Here is a 16775-nt window from a genome sequence, read left to right as displayed (position 1 = left end):
TTGGCAACCCGAGTCAGGTTTCTGCATACCAAACTTGCAGAGTCCCCTGATCAATTAACATTTAGTAGATGGACTAGTTCCTTTTTAGGGAGACTGATCAATTAGCAACTGCCAAATAGTCCAATGACCAATTTATCCTTGCTATTCATTAAAATGAGCTTGCCATCTTGTTTCTGCCAGTTAAGCTCTGCTCTTGCTCTGTTTTTTTTATATCTCATCATCCCAATTGAAATAAAGGAATCCTTCTCTCTCTCTCTTTTGGCAGCACCACATGGCATATGGGATTTTAATTCTCCAACCAGGGATCAAATCTGTGCCCCCTGCAGTGGAAGCATGGAGTCTTAACCACTGGACCACCAGGGAAGTCCCATTAACCATTTTTTTAGGGAGGCCTTCTCAACGGTCACATTTCCCAAGAAACAGAAAGCCATCATAGAGCTCTTCAAGGATACTGATGCTCTTCTCCTAATGTAAACTATTTTTCAATTTTCTAGTGAAGAGATGTTCTTTGGGCCCCCTCAGGAGATAATGGTGTTGGGGGAGGTGCATGTATTTGCAAAAGATAAATCCACTCCAACAGTCCTATCTCCTAAACCTTTGGGAGACTTACTTTAAGTAAAGCCTTCATTAAGTAAAACTTTAAAGCCTGGGAAGTTCTAGCATCTCAACCACATTGGATGACGGCCATTGTTGAGTTCAATTTCCAGTAACCAACATAATAAACTATTAAAGTCATTTTCAATTGTCTGGTACTAGCACTAAATTCAGAACTTTTCATAAATGTACCCATCAGTTAATTAAGTACTACCCATTGCTATATTCTATCTTCCTTGGTCTAATGTATTTAGAGTCACTTGCTACAATATTCTCCATATCTGCTTAAATAAATTGTCAAAAATTGCAATTAAGTATAAAAGTTGTTTTATCTTTTATTTTTGTCCCCCTAGAGCATGCTGAGATCTGAACCTAGTAGTGGGTCTAGTGGCAGTAGAAGTGGTAGGATGAATTGAGGAGTGACCCTATGGAACTTGGAAGTAAAGCTCTGAGGAAGGGACTCCTATTGGCTGGTGCAGTATTCAGAAAAGGGTTTTGATAAGGTTGGGTAAGAACATTAAATAAAAACCTGTAAACTCAATCTGACTTCCCCTAGCTGAGTGAAGAACCATTGCCAGGTGATGCTCAGAGGAATAGGAACAAACAAGAGATAGGAATTTTCTTTTCTCTTCCTCCAGCTTTGTAATCTCCCTCTAGTAGCCTCTGCTGGCAGACCCTAACAAGGAGCAAACCAGCAAAGAAGACACGCGGCTTGCAGGGTCCCAGACCAGCATGGTAAAGCAGAGTACAGAATGATAGATTTGGAAGCAAGAGGCAAAATCTTAATAACCGACATGGTTTATTTAGAAGAGTAAGTGATGTAATATTTTAAAATGCACAGAAGAGTGCCAGGTATGAATCAAGGTAGTGATGAGGAAGAAAAAAAGGGGGCAGAGCAGGAAGGGGGTAGGTTAGGTTGTCATCCAAAGTGCTAACTGCTAATGAATTGAGAAACATGAACACTGGATAAGGGTTCTTTGGCGCTGGACACAAAGAAGTTCATAGACGGCCTAGGGCAAGTTATTTTGAGGAGTTAGGGGAAGAAACCAGATTATCCAAAGCTGAACAGTGGAAGAAGGTGAAGAAGTAGAGGTAGTGAATAGCTGTATGTCTTTTGAGTCTGGTGATGGGTGGAATAAAAATGGGGATACTAGAACAGACAATTTTTCTTTCATAAAGCACAAAACTTGTAGACTGTTCTAGTTTGAGAGCACTTAGAGGATGAGATCGACACTCTCATCCTCTGGGAGGTCTCTGGGAGGAGACTGTGGCCCAGAGAAGCGAGCTACCCAAGGTCACAGAATCAGTTTAGAAAACACTTCAGATCAGACAGGAAGACTTGGTTCTTAGCTTTTGGGAAACTCTGTATTGATGTGTTCTGGCATTTCTGAGATAAAGGCTAAATCAACCCAGGCATCTTCTTCCATCTTGTGAACTTTTGTTGACATAACCAGACCCACTGCCATCTCTGGTTATTGTTGTCCCTGCTCACACGGTGCTATGGAAGCTGGACAGTCCACAGGTCAGAGCTGCAAAAAATTTATTGTGGGAAAATTATAGTGAATCAATATATGGATTCTGGTGAGATTTATAGGGAAATAGTCTCTATACCAAGAGTAGTAGTGAGTCTTTGGGTCCAAGGCAGGTAATGAAATTCCAGGCAGCAGCTGAATAATCAACATGAACATCTACATAGGTGATGGCCTGGAGCTTGGAGGACATTCCAGGGAGACCAGCCAGAACCTGACTCTGTATGAAATAATCAAGATATTAGTTAACTTCATACCCTTTCTAAGGAGGTTGTAAGCCAGTGCTGAGTCTTTCCCCTTCCCCCACCTTCCTTCACGTTGGTACAACTGTCCGCTATCCATGGTGCTGAACTATATTCCTATCCTGACGCGCATGCTCTGCCTATCACTGAATAACAAATTCTTGCTGTTTTCTGGACTCTCTTCAACTAAGGTGAATCTTGCTCCTCACTTTGGCCTACTTCATGACAGAAAGATGTAAAGTATTGCCAGATGCTTTGGTTGATCAAAAGACATATTTCTTACGTTTAATATGGGCAACTCATTCACATTTATAAAACACTGGGTTGGCTAAAAAGTTGGTTTGGGTTTTTCTGCAAGTGTTATAGAGAAGCCTGAATGAACTTTTTGGCTAACCCAATGTTTTCTATGTCAGTGGGCTAAATAAAATATAGGGGACAAAGTTTGGGACTTCTGTCCCAAACAGAATGGGATGCCTAGATATATTGATGGGGATAAAATGAGATGCTATAGGCATTTCAAAAGTTTGCAACTGGCAGCAAACTAGCTTAGTTAGAGCTGCATGTCTAATATGGCAGCCACTAGCCACATGTGCATATTAAGCACTTAATATTGAAATGTGCTGTAAGTATAAAATACACAATAGTTATCGAAGATTTGGTACAAAATATAGAATGTAAAACATTTCATTAATATTTTATATTGATTATATGTTGACATGGTAATATTTTAGATATATTGGCTAAATAAAACTTATTACTAAAATTAATATAATCTTTCTTTTTCCTTAGAAAATGGCATTACTAGGGCACTTAAAATTATGCATGGGTTTTGTGTGTTACATTTCTGTTGAACCACACTGGTTTATTAATAGACTATTCTGTAACTAAGCTAATCAACCCAGGGACATAGATCCAATTGTGATGTTGACTATTCAGTTTCTTAAGTCTTCTGTCATGGATGACATCTACTATTTGGTGGCTCAATTCATCACACACACCTTGTCTCCAGAAAGCATGTGTATAGTTCATTACAAACATCATTACCCCTAGGAGGAGGATGCCTCCATCCCCCATGAGTCCTATGTCCAGGCACCCTAAAGTTCTCCCCATTGGAGAGAGCATCAGATGCTTTCCTACCCCTGTGTGTTTGCACATGCTGTGTATCCTTTGCTTTATTATTATTAATTTGTTTGTTTATTTATTTTTGGCTGTGCTGGGTCTTCATTGCAACACACAGGCTCTTCATTGCTGTGCAAGGGCTTTCTCTAGTTGCAGCAAGTGGGGGCTGCTCTCTAGCTGTGGTGCACAGGCTTCTCATTGGGGTGGCTTCTCTTGTTGCGGAGCATGGGCTGTAGAGCGCTCAGGCTTTAGTAGTTGGGGCACACAGGTTTAGTTGCCCCATGGCATGTGGGATCTTCCCGAACCGGGGATTGAATCTGTGTCCCCTGCATTGGCAGGTGGATTCTTAACCACTGGACTACTAAGAAAGTCCCTATCCTTTGCTTTTAATGTCTTTTACCACAAGAAAACTCTTAATCATCCCTCATCACCCAGTTTAAATCCTGCCTCCTCTGTGAAGCCCCCCTTGATCTTGCTTCTCTACTTCCACAGAACACTTTACTGCACATAAAATTTTCTGTTTATTTGTCTTATCCTTCAGTAGGCTGGGGGCTCTTGAGGTTATAAGCCACGTGTGAGTCTTTGTAATCTGGCACCTGGGATAAAACAGGGAAAAAAATAAAGCCTTGTCTTCATGAAGTCTACATTCTAGTGGAGAAGACAGAACGTAAACAGGTAGTATAGCAGGAAATCAGATAGTAAAGAATGTTATGATGGAAAGTAAAGTAAGGAAGAGAGTGGGAAATATGTCTCTTTTTGAGAGACCTGAGATTGTGACACTGAGCAGAGTGTATCAGCACAGAATAACTGCAAAAAGTACATGACACATGAATAATGGCATCTCCTTTTACAGGAACCTCCTTCTTTTCTCCATCAAACATCACCCTTGTAAAGATGCTTCCAATAGCTGAGCCCTTTCCAATGTGACTGCAGTCACATAGCTCTTCTTTCTTTGCTTCAAAAAGGAAATCTTCCTGCCTCAGGACTTTTGCACATGTTCATCCTCCTGCCAGTGATGTTCTTTCCCAGGGTTTGGCACAGCTCCTGCTTTATAATTCAGGGCTCAGCTGAAAGATCTCCTCAAAGGGACTTCTGCCTGCTTATGTTCTCTTAATTTGATGTGTTCCTCCCTGCATCCACCCCAGTCACTTTCTTCCTATTTGGTTTTCTTCACTGTACTTACCATTCTCTGGAATTTAGTTGACTGTGTATTTATTTCCTAGTTCATTGTTAGTGCACTCAACTAGGATACAAGGTCAGGAGAGAAGAGTCTTGTGTTGTTCATGGCTGTATCCCTCATATCCAGCACATGTGTGTGTGTGTTAGTCACTCAGTCGTGTCCAACTCTGCAGCCCCATGAACTGCAGCCCACCAGGATCCTCTGTCTATGAAATTCTCCAGGCAAGAATACTAGAGTGGTTTGCCATTTCCTTCTCCAGAGGATCTTCCTGACCCAGGGATCGAACCCGGGTCTCCTGCATTGCAGGCAGATGCCTTACCATGTGAGCTACTAGGGAAGCCCCATCTAGCACATAGTAGATCCTTCAATTGAAATTTTATGAATGAATGACATAACGGCTCTAGAGGCCAAGCATCATCACTAAGGAGTGGAATATGCTCTGATGTCTTACCAGACTGGTACAAACATGGCTTCTTCACTTTGAAGCTATTTCAATGGTGGCTTGGTACCCATTCTGCTGCAGCAGCCAATCTAGAATGCAAAACAGATAGCTCAGAACAGTGGGAGTGAAGGCAGATCAGGGAATTCCCTCTGCTTTAACTGGGGGTGGGCAGGGTGGGGGAGTGAGCCAAAGGCTTGAAGACAGGAGGCTGGGGCTGTCACTAGTGGTCACTAGCTGTCTTTGACCACTTTACTGACAGTTCTGGGCCTTCTTTTCCTCATCTATATATTGGGAACAACTATCCTTCCCAAGCAAATCACTGAAGAGTGAGACAGTAGAGGAAGCTAGCATTATAGCAGTCAGAGTCTCCATTTGCCCAGCCATCTCCCCATTGCGGTGGCCCAGAATCATCAGGGTGAGATTGAACTCCTCCACTCACATTTACTTTGGGAAGCTGGGGACTAAGCTTTGGGAACTTTAAAGCAGTGGTCCCCAACTTTCTTGGCACTAGGGACTGGTTTCATGGAAGACAATTTTTCCATAGATGGGGATTGGGAGAAGATGGTTCGGGCAGTAATGGGAGTGATGGGGAGCTATGGGGAGTGGCAGATGAAGCTGCTTTGTGGGCCAATTCCTAACAGGCTATGGACTGATAGAGGTTGGGGACCTCTGCCTTAAAGCTCAACCAGATTTAACTGCCTTAAGCTTCCTATTGCATAATCTGGGTGTACCCTGTCAATGGAGGGATGTGAGCAGAGGCCAGAAAATTGCTTACTGGGAGAGAAACTGCAGCATCTAGTACTTGGTAGAACTAGTGAATATTCAGTGAAGGTAGGAAGAGTCTTTTCAACCCAGCAAGTCCATTGGTTTTCAGATTCCCACTGGGGCCTCAGCGGCTGAGATTCAATCTTGGATTTGTTGCTTTGAGTTCTTGCAGATGTGGGAACTTCGGCGGGTTAGAGATAGTGACTGTTGGAAGGAGGCAGGTTTTGCCTGGGCTGAAGCTATTTTCTGCTTATAAAGCAACATCTAAATTTAGGAGGAATTGGACAGCTTTTGTCTCCCACAGAAACCTCCATTCATACTTCAGCTTCTCTAGGCTTTTGGGACCAGAATAGAATTGAAATCAGCAGGACTTAGCTAGTGGTGGAGGCTTAACGGCTAAGGCACGCAGGGTGATTACCCCTGGGCTTGGTGTGCACCGGACTCCCTCAATTAATGGCAGTTGAGGTCATTAGAATTGTTATTTTTAGGGGCCATTCTGGTTCAAAAGATGAAGGAAGTTTCAATCTGAGAGAAGCGTGAGGTGAGGTAAGGGCAGAGATGAAGTGTGAAGGAGGGTTGGAGCTTTCTCCTGGAGTATTCCTGTCCCTTCCCATCGCCATCACTTACTCATCAGCTCATTAGCCACCTGTGGGTTCAGGTTATAGAGCCATGAATTGATGAAGGGGCATACCTGAAAGATAAGGAAATATGCAAGAGTCAGGAGGAAGGTGCTACACAGTGGAGCCTGAATGGGAGTAATCAAGGCAAGTCTTTCTAAGCCAACCCATCTGAGGGGAAAATCAGATTAAGGGCTTTGGGGGAGAGACTGCCCTGGCATCATATGTCAGCTGAGTCATTTGGCAGCTCTATGACTTGGGTAAGTCATTCTTCTCTGGGACTTTTTTTTCAATCTGGAAAACGGAAATAATATTGTAACCTAAAGTATGAGATGGTTTGAAGAATGGGATTCACGTAAGATACTTAGCACAGTTTCTGTGAGCTTAATGAACGTTAGCTCTCAATTTTATAATTACCTTCTACTGATTTTACTGATAAGGAAATTGAGTCTTGGAGAGGCTTATCAATTCACCTCTTATCACACAGATGCTAGTTTTGACCTGAAGAATTAAATGTCTGTAAAGCACTTTCTCCATGCCTGGATGCAGAATGGAAACTTTTTTTCTCCCATTTCCTCTTTCTCTAACTTTCCTTCCTGGGAGATTTCCTTCCAGTTTAAGAATTAGCTAATCCTGGACTCCCCTGGTGGTCTAGTGTTAAGACTGCACTTCCAATATGTGTGTGCATGCCGAGTCGCTTCAGTCGTGTCCGACTCTTTGCGACCCTATGGACTGCAGCCTGCCAGTCTCTTCTGTCCATGGGATTCTCCAGGCAAGAATACTGGAGTGGGTCACTGTGCTCTTCTCCAGGGGATCTTCCCAACCCAGGGATCCGACCTATGTCTTTTATGTCTCCTGCATTGGCAGGCAGGTTCTTTATCACTGTCATCACCTGGAAAGCACTTCCAATACAGGCAAAGCTTAATTTCTGGTCGGAGAACTAAGCTCCTACATGCTGTACTGAAGCAATTGGATTTTGTAGACTTACTTTTGCTCCCAAATTATTGATGATCAGGTTTTTTATAGTTATCTCCACATATTCCCAAACAAAATTTGGTATCCGACTGGTTCTAAATGAAGAATGAAAAAAGTGGGTAGAATGGATTAATTTCTCCCAAACTCTCCTTTTTTCACTTCACTTCTTTGCTCAATGGACCCCAAATTGCTTAAAGTCTATTGCTTGTTTCCAGAGCACTTTATGGGGCTTCCCTAGTAACTCAGACGGTAAAGCATCTGCCTGCAAGGCAGGAGACCTGGGTTTGATCCCTGGGTCAGGAAGATCCCCTGGAGAAGGAAATGGCAACCCACTTCAGTATCCTTGCCTGGAAAATTCCATGGACAGAGGAGCCTGGTGGGCTATAGTCCATGGAGTCACAAAGAGTTGGACATGACTGAATGGCTAACACACACACACACAGCATTTCATGACTCAGCCTTGTCCTTCTGCCTTGACCTACTTTTTAGGGATCCTCAAAATGAATCTTCCCATTTAAATCACCCTGACCTCATCATTGCTGCCCTTCATCCCCCTATCTGTGACTATTTTATTTTTCTCTCCCGAGATGCCTTCTTCAACTCCTGTCACCCTTTTAGGTCCAACAATTTCCTCCAGAAAGCCCTTCCGAAGTTTTCCAGCCAACTCTGAGTTTGCTCTGGCAAAATCCTGTTTCTCTGATTACCTAACACCCCAGTAGAACGTGTGCCCTTGGCCAGAAAGTTGTGCATTCACCAAAGGAATATTTTAATAGTCTTCAGTTGGGAGAGATGAGAAAGAAACAGGAAATAACAGTGACAAGGTATCTTCGTGTTTCTGACTCAGTCTTTAATCCTTACAGGTGAGGGAAAATCTGTCTAACTCTCAGGCAACAGGTTTGTGCCTGTATTCTATAAATTATATAAAAATTTATATATATGTAAATATATATAATCATGGGGAGATGGCATGCCTGCGTGCTCAATCAAGTCTGACCCTTTTCAACCCCATGGACTGCAACCCACCAGGCTGCTCTGTCCGTGGGATTTTTCTAGGCAAATATACTGGAGTGGGTTGCCATTTCCTTTTCCAGGGGAACTTCCCGATCCAGGGATTGAACCCAAGTCTCCTGTGTCTCCTGCATTGTCAGGCAGATTCTTTACCGCTGAAACACCTGGGAAGCCCATATATAATTACATGTAAATATAAATTCCATGTGTCTTTATTCTATAAAAACCTTGCATATAAATCAATTGATCTACCCCTGCCAGCCTGACATCTTAGATTTCCCACAGAGAAGGGACTTGTTTTCTTCAACACATCAAAAGACATGGGAGTCATCTTCAGAGAAAAGCAGAGACATTACTTTGCCAACAAGGGTCTGTCTAGTCAAAGCTATGGTTTTTCCAATAGTCATGTATGCATGTGAGAGTTGGACTATAAAGAAAGCTGAGCACCGAAGAATTGATGCTTTGGAAATGTGGTGTTGGAGAAGATTCTTGAGAGTCCCTTGGAGTGTAAGGAGATCCAACCAGTCCATTCTAAAGGAAATCAGTCCTGAATATTCATTGGAAGGACTAATTTTGAAGCTGAAACTCCAATACTTTGGCCACCTGATGCGAAGAACTGACTCATTTGAAAAGATCCTGATGCTGGGAAAGATTGAAGGTGGGAGGAAAAGGGGATGACAGAAGATGAGATGGTTGGATGGCATCACCAACTCAATGGACATGAGTTTGAGTAAGCTCTGGGAGTTGGTGATGGACAGGGAGGCCTGGCGTGCTACAGTCCATGAGATTGCAAAGAGCTGGACACAACTGAGCGACTGAACTGAACTGAACTGAAGAGGAGATGACTGAGAGCCAGGGAGGCTGTGTTTAGCTTGGGTCTCACTTATGTTTGAACATGACCGGGGAACATTGCCAGATCTGTATGGGCTCAGAAAGGATTCCACACTCAGTTCTCTCTGGAAACAGTGAGAAAACTGGGAGATGAATCAAAATAAAGAATGCAGGAGTGAAAAAAGACAGGGTATGAAACAGATTGGGGATGATCATTGGATTCAGTTAACTGTGGATGTCAGCCTAAGTTTTAAAAAAATCTTACTAAAGAAGATTGTAAAAAAGAGATTATAAATGTTTAGGAAAACACTAAAACTCTAGTTAATAAAAGAGCAAACCTCTGAAGATAGTTACTCAGAAGAAGAAATGTCACAGCACAGACTAATAAGAGACTGATGAAATCCTGGCTCTACTGGTAGCCTGCCCGCCTCCGCCTCCAAAAAAAAAAAAAAAAAAAAAGAAAGAAAGAAAGAAAAGGAAAAAGAAAATAAAGAAAAGAAGAGAATTGCATCCATGATATTTTCTAGCTTCTGAAGAGAAAAGTTCTGAAAATAGAATAATTGGTGCTGTTTGAATATGAAATGAAACTGACCAACACTGGCTAGAAACAAATCACTTAATTTAGTTCTGATGGTGAAGTATTTGGTAAGTTATTTGGAATGTCTTTAAACTATTATATGCCTTCAGGTTTTAAAGTCATAAAAATGTTTATACTTTTTCAATATTTTTAGCTATCTACAATAAGGAAATGATCCCATTTGAAATTCTATTTTTGGAAAAAATTTCCCCAAAGTCTCAGGATTATTTATGACAGTAAAAAATTCAGAAATAACCTAAATGCCAACCAATGATCAAGTGATTCTGTTTTCTTTGTCCTCAGTACTATTCATGGAACCATTTTCATGTAAATGAAATTACTAATTTTACAAACTACACAATTCTAAATTACTGTGAAGTTCTATTTATAAAATGTAGTCCATGGGGTCACAAAGAGTCGGACATGACTGAGTGACTGAACTGAACTGATTTACACAAAAGGCTGATTTTGGAGGGTACAGCTGCTGGTGACATCTTTCAGTTGAAGCCTCACTGTGGGCTTCATCACACCTGGCTGGAAAAAGATGAAAAACTCACAGACTTCCAGATTGGATCTGCACACTCTCAGGAATGAGCCTGCAGTGCCCGAAGGTGAGCCGGTATATGCCATTTACATCCTTCTCCAAACGAAGCTGGACTTTCATATTTGTCCTCACTTGAAATATGAGGGTATTAAGACCTGGAAGCCTGTGGGAGGGAAGAGTTAAGGATGGTGGGAGAGAATTTCAGAGCTTTCTACATTTCCATTTATTTCTAGAATGAGGGTCCCCATGTTTGCACAAGATCCTAAAAATCACCCTACTACAACCCTTTCCTCATTTTTCAAAAGATGTGACTCAGGAATGGAGAACAGGAATGGCTTTCCTGAAGTCATGTATCCAGCCAGCAGCATCCAGATACTGCTATGATACTACTATGGCTCAGGGGACAGTTAGAAAGGAAAAAATTGGTTCTGAGTTTGGCATCCTATCAAACCAAGGAACCGTGACCTTGGAAAGTACACTTTAAGAGGTCTCAAAATCTACTGCGTCAGGGGTCAGGTTTGAAATGGAAATGAATGAAATAGACCAGGGCTTGTCTTTGTAGGGAGATGAGTGAAGGCTGTGATGAGCTGAAGAACGCCCATCCTCTCTAAAAATATACTGTACAGACTAAAAAACATATCCCTAAGCATCTGTACGTGTTAGTGCCAAGGAGTGTAGGAGTCTAGAGCAGATTCCTGAGTTCTCACCTTAAATCCTATTCAGTCAGAACTGAGTTGGCTCATGAAGTCCAAATCAATGAGTGGGGGGGCCTTTGAATGAAGCAGGGAAAAAGAAACTCACTCAACCTTCCTCCTTTCCTTAGAGGGGCCCCAGGATGGAAGCATTCAAGTATTCTGCAGACTCCTGATTCTACACATAGGGTGACCCGGGCCTGGGGGGGAGGGGCTGTTTTATCCCAACCACACAATGAGCCTTTCTGAGACTGTGCTGGACGCCCTCCCCCGCCCCCTGCCGCACACTGCACAAAAGTGAATGGAGCTGCACATGAGACGCAGCCATTACTTACTTTGTATGTGCAGAAAATGCCAACGCTACCAGTAATTCGGCTTCCTTGTTGTTGACGGAGTCCTGGAGGAAGACCTGAAGGAGGCGGGGGTCTTCTAGTTCTACCCTGGGTGAAGAAATAGCACAACAGGGGAAGGTTGCAGACTTCAGCTGTGGGTGGACCTCACTTTGTGTGAAGGCAGGTCCCCTGCAGAGCAGAAGCTGGAGGTATGCAAATATGGTTGCTCACTCATTAATCATGGAATTACATAGCTACTGCATGGTATGAGCACTGGAATATAGCCCTGAGCAGGAAGAAACTCTTGTCCTAATGCATCTCAGGATGATCCGGTCCAGTCCTTTGGTCAGCACTAAGCAGTTTGGAGAGCTTCCCAGATGGCGCTAGTGGTAAAGAACCCACCTGCCAATGCAGGAGACGTAAAGAGACATGGGTTCGACCTCTGGGTTGGGAAGATCCCCTGGAGGAGGGCATGGCAACCCACTCCAGTATTCTTGCCTGGAGAATCCCATGGACAGAGGAGCCTGGTGGGCTACAGTGTGCATGTGTGCGTGCTAAGTCGCAAAGAGTGAGACAAGACTGAGCGACTTAGTACGCACACACACACACGCAAGCAGGCTGGAATAAAACAGTGGATAAATAGTAAGGAAAAGACTGAAAGCCATATGTAGCACATTCCTAGAGAGGGTGTGTATGTGTAAAGCAATAAACCCAGTAAATAAACCCAGGTGATAGGTACTGTGAACAGGCCCTATAGGATCAGGCAAAAAGGGATGCCATTGGGAAGAATGGAGTTTTAGATAGGGTAGTCAGGGAAACCATTTCATTGGCGGTGACATATGGCCAGAATCACGAATAAAGTAGGGTACAGGTCATAAGGAGGGGCGCTTCCCTGGTGGATCAGCAATAAAAAATTTGCCTGCCAATGTAGGAGCCTTGGGTTTGATCCCTGGGCCTGAAAGATCCTCTGGAGAAGGAAATGGCTACCCACTCCAGTATTCTTGCCTGGAAATAAACAAGTCACAAGGATAACCAGGGGAAGAAACAGCTAGGCTGAAGACAGAGTAAATGCAAAGGTCCTGAGGCTGAAACTTGGCTGGCATGTTTGAGGAACAGCAACAGACTCAGCGTGGCTGGTGGGCAGTGGGTGAGGGGAGAATTATAGGAGAAGTGAGAGAGTCAGGGCCAGGCATCATAGAGGCTTGTGGGCCAGTGATAAGGACTTTGGGTTTGGTTTTGAGAGCAAAGAGAAGACGTTGGAGGGTCTCAGGAAGGGAGTTACGGAGTCTGTCTTACTCCTTAGATTTTTCTGGATACTGGTGGAACAGAATGGAAGGGAAGGGCTTAAAGTGGAAGAAGAGGGTCTCTCAGATCAGAGAGGAGGTGGGCAAAATGGGCAGATGCCTGGATGTGTTTTGAAGGTAGGGCGGCCCAGATTTTCTGACAGGATGCGGCTCTGAGGGAAAGAGAGGAGGCTAGGACCACATTAGGAGCTTTGGCCAGAGCAAACTTCATGAGTAGAGTTTTCATTAACTAAGATGAGCTAGGTCGGGGAAGGACCAGGTGGGGTGGGATGAGGGTGGGAGGGATTCAGCAGTTATGTTGGATGTATTAGGTACAGGAGCTGGGTCTTTTTCACTCTGGTGGTCAGATAATGTTGATTATCATGCTACCACATTATTATTGTAGAAAAGTGAAAGAGAAGGTGTTAGTTGCTCAGTTGTGTCTGACTCTTTGAGACCCCATGTGCTGTAGCCTGCCAGTTTCCTTTGTCCATGGGATTTTCCAGTCAGGAATACTGGAGTGGGTTGCCATTCCTTTTCTCCAGGGTATCTTCCCGACCCAGGGATTGAACGGAGGTCTCCTGCATTGCAGGCAGATTCTTTACTCTCTGAGCAACAAGGGAAATCCATTATTGTAGAGGTTGTTATTGTTACTGCCAATTGGTGTCTTACTAAGGATGGGGAACTGTGCAAGCATTTTACATGTATTATTTCATGTAATATTCACAGCAGTTCTCTGGGGATAAATGCTATCATTCCCTATTTAACAGGGAACAAGATTTGAGAAGGGAAGGGAAGAGGAAGAGAGAAGGGAAGAGAACTGTTGCCCTCCTAGCAGATGGAGAGATTGAAATCTGTCCGCAGCACCTCCTCAACTCCTGCTGCCCCCTCGACAACCCCCACTGTGGGGATTTCTTCCAACTATAGTACATCCCCAATGTACAAATCTTTAAGTTGTGAACTTTCAAAGATGCAACATGCGTTTGCGTGTCCAATCACAGAAGGTGTGAGTGAAACTGCAGCTTGCCTTCTGTCTCCCATTGCTGACCATCCTTCAGCTCTGCCATCTCCCACCTCGTCCAGTCAGCAGCTCTTCTTGCCCTGTTCACTCAGTGCCAGCTCCATTGTGCCAGTTGTTGTACTGTATGACTGTACTTTTCAAGGTACTGTGCTATAAGACTTAAAATGTTTTCTTTATATTTTTGGATTTTTAATGCATTATTTGTGTGAAAATATGATAAACCTATTCTAGTACAGTACTATATAGCCAATGGTGTTAGTTACCAAGGCTAAATTTGTTGGACTTACAGACACATTGGATTTATGAACATGCTCTCTGAAAGGAGCTCCTTTTATCTAGGGGACTTACCATAGTGGATCTAAGGCCGAAGGTGCTGGAAGGGCTGCTAACTGAAGGAAGGCCTCTGTGAAGTCAGGGAACTTGGGGTGAGCTCTAACAAACTGACAAACCAGGAGAGCCTGGGCCTGGGGGTGGTAACTGGGGCACACTCACACAACATAGATGTCACTGTTGATGCCCAGCACGTCTGCTGGTAGGTGGAAGACATTCTGCAATGACTCTTGAAGGCTGATTTTCTGCAGGCTTGGGAGAAAGCCCATGCTGAGGAGTTCTTGAGTCAAGACTGAAAAACATGCCCCCCACCCCACCCCCAACCCAATTAGACATAGAGGTCAAAGTGTCTCAGATGCAACCTTGACCTCTGAGTAAGTCCCATATGAGGAGCTTCCTCTTCATTCACCTAGTCTTTCTGGCCGTTCAGTGCTGGACCAAGTCCCAGACACCGTCACTCAGTAAACATTTGTAGGAGCCACAGCAGTCAGGGATGGGGCTGCCACAGGGAGAATAGGCAGAACTCTCTGCCCTGGTGGAGCTGGCGTTTCAGTGAGAGTGAAGGGAGAGACGGCAGAGCCATGAATGAAGAGACATGTAGGAGGCGGGGGCAAATAAATGCTGTAAGGGGGTTGCTTTTAAAATATTTAGCAACCAGTTTGGCATGGCACCGGCTGGTCAGAAAGAACATCAGCTGTAGCTGAGGCCTGGTCCTGGGGCTCCCGTGCTTAACTTTTCAGATTTTTGGTTGGTGAGGAGCCTGGAGTTCTGGGCGGGTGAACCTGGGATGTTTTGGGTGATGAGTAAGATGCTGGGAGTCTCTGAACAGGGATTATTTCCCAGGGAGAATAGAAAGTTTTTTCAATATACTGAATTCCACTGAATGCTATTTCTGTCTGTGAGGGAAAATAAAAGGCAGAGTGAGGAGTTGAGAGTCCTGGGTGAGGGTGCTGATATATGCAGAGAGATGGAGGAAGGTCTTAATGCAAATTCAAAATTTTAGCAGAGACCTGAAGAAAGGGAGGGAACTGTGCTGAACGGGGAGGAGGGTTCCAGTCAGAAGGAATAGCATGTGCAAAGGTCCTGCGGTGTGCTTAATGTGCTGAGGAGACTACTGTGGCAGAAGGGAGGGAGAGGTGGGCAGAGGTTTTAATACATGAAGCAAGGAGATAGGAAAGGGAGAAACCTTGGGGGAAGAGGGTTAAACAGAGTAATGCAGTGATGATCAGAGCTGTTAATGATTATTGGAGTTAACTATGTCCCAGGCACTAGGCTAATCAGAACTTAACTGACATTAGTTAATGACCTGGATCTTTAGAAGAGGCCTGTGGGCCTGACGCAACCAGGCATGACCCAAGGCTGGACAGTCTCACCATCGTTGATCTGGGAAGAAACTTCAGACAGGACTTCTTGAGCAGAGGACAGAGCAAGCAGCCCACAGAGGAGAATGAAGAGGCTGGAGACCTTCTGCATCTTGGAACGGGCACCTGTGGGTAAGCAGGGCAGAGAGGGTTCTCTGAGAGAATCTCCCCAGAGCTTGGGTCCAGGATGGCCGCAGAACTCATTGGACCCATTTAACAGATGGGACCACTGAGGCTTGGAGAGGAGACATGTTTTTCCTCATAGTACTGAGCAAGAAATGGAAGGTCCAGCCAAAGGCCTCACAACCCATATTTTATGCCCAAGAGATCTAGACATACAACTCTTCCTGCAGGGACACAGCCTCCCCCAGTGGAGCTCTGACTGCCCCTGTGAGAGGCTGTATAAAGTTGTAGTTACGAGAATGTAGCAACAAAATCAGAAATGAGGCTTTTCCTCTCCTGATAACAAGGAAAATGGTCTAGAGAAACAGCAAACTGGTCCAGAGAAACAACATAAACAGGCCTGAAAAAGTTGATCTATCTGAGTTTTAACTGTTACTAATCTGTAGTATCTGTAACTAGATGGGCTTTTCAAAAGCTAACCTCTAACACTCCCTGACTTGGTGTGAATTACATTTGGCAGGGATTAACACTCCCTACACTCCTTTGGGGGCTCCGCTGGTGGCTCAGATGATAAAGAATCAGCCTGCAATGCAGGAGACCTGGGTTCAATCCCTGGGTCAGGACGATTCCCTGGAGAAGGGACTGGCTACCCACTCCAGTATTCTTGCTTGGAAGTTCCATGGACAGAGGAGCCTGGTGGGCTACAGTCCATGGGGTCACAAAGAGTTGGAAACAACTTAGCAATGAAACAACAACAGCAACAACTATTTGTGTGTGTGTGTGTGTGTGTGTGTAAAACTCAATCACTTTGCTGTACACTTGAAACATTACAAATAAACTATACTTCAATTTTTGGAAAAATATTCTGTAAAGAAAGAGAGAAAAACAGTCAAGTGCTCTCTGCTCTCCAAGTTCCCATTTCTTGCTCATTAATGTCAATGTCTTCTCTTAAGAGTGAGCTGTTATAAGGACTTAGTGCAGACCTCCAGCATTCAGGGTCCCCCCCCACTTCACACTTTGTTAATCTGTGAATCTTCCAAAGGCACAATTAGGACCAGGGAGGGCTAATGAGAGAGTTTAATACTGTGAATGAAAAATGTTGCCTGCCTTATCAGTAAACAGGATGTTGCAGCAATCAAGCCACTACAGCCACCACCAAAGGTGAGCCTCGAGGGAACTCAGGATGGAGACAAGCAGGCTGCCCCACAGC

General features: G+C 44.0%; 1 protein-coding gene across 1 annotated transcript in view; it reads right to left on the bottom strand.

Annotated features, from left to right (window-relative positions):
* Positions 1 to 5139: 5139 nt before the first annotated feature.
* The window catches only part of LOC133044294 (latherin-like), a 57730-nt gene continuing 46094 nt past the window's right edge, over positions 5140 to 16775 (bottom strand). The window contains exons 4-10 of the mRNA XM_061125691.1: positions 15455 to 15568; positions 14244 to 14373; positions 11451 to 11555; positions 10437 to 10586; positions 7477 to 7558; positions 6499 to 6562; positions 5140 to 5195 (exon numbers count right to left, since the gene is read on the bottom strand). Coding sequence (XP_060981674.1) covers positions 5140 to 5195; positions 6499 to 6562; positions 7477 to 7558; positions 10437 to 10586; positions 11451 to 11555; positions 14244 to 14373; positions 15455 to 15568 — 701 coding nt within the window. The remainder of the gene's footprint in view (positions 5196 to 6498; positions 6563 to 7476; positions 7559 to 10436; positions 10587 to 11450; positions 11556 to 14243; positions 14374 to 15454; positions 15569 to 16775) is intronic.

This window comes from Dama dama, chromosome 23 (assembly GCF_033118175.1).
Source record: "Dama dama isolate Ldn47 chromosome 23, ASM3311817v1, whole genome shotgun sequence".
Taxonomy (NCBI): Eukaryota; Metazoa; Chordata; class Mammalia; order Artiodactyla; family Cervidae; genus Dama; species Dama dama.
Note: the sequence above shows the minus strand (reverse complement) of the source record. Positions and strands in the feature narration are given on the sequence as shown.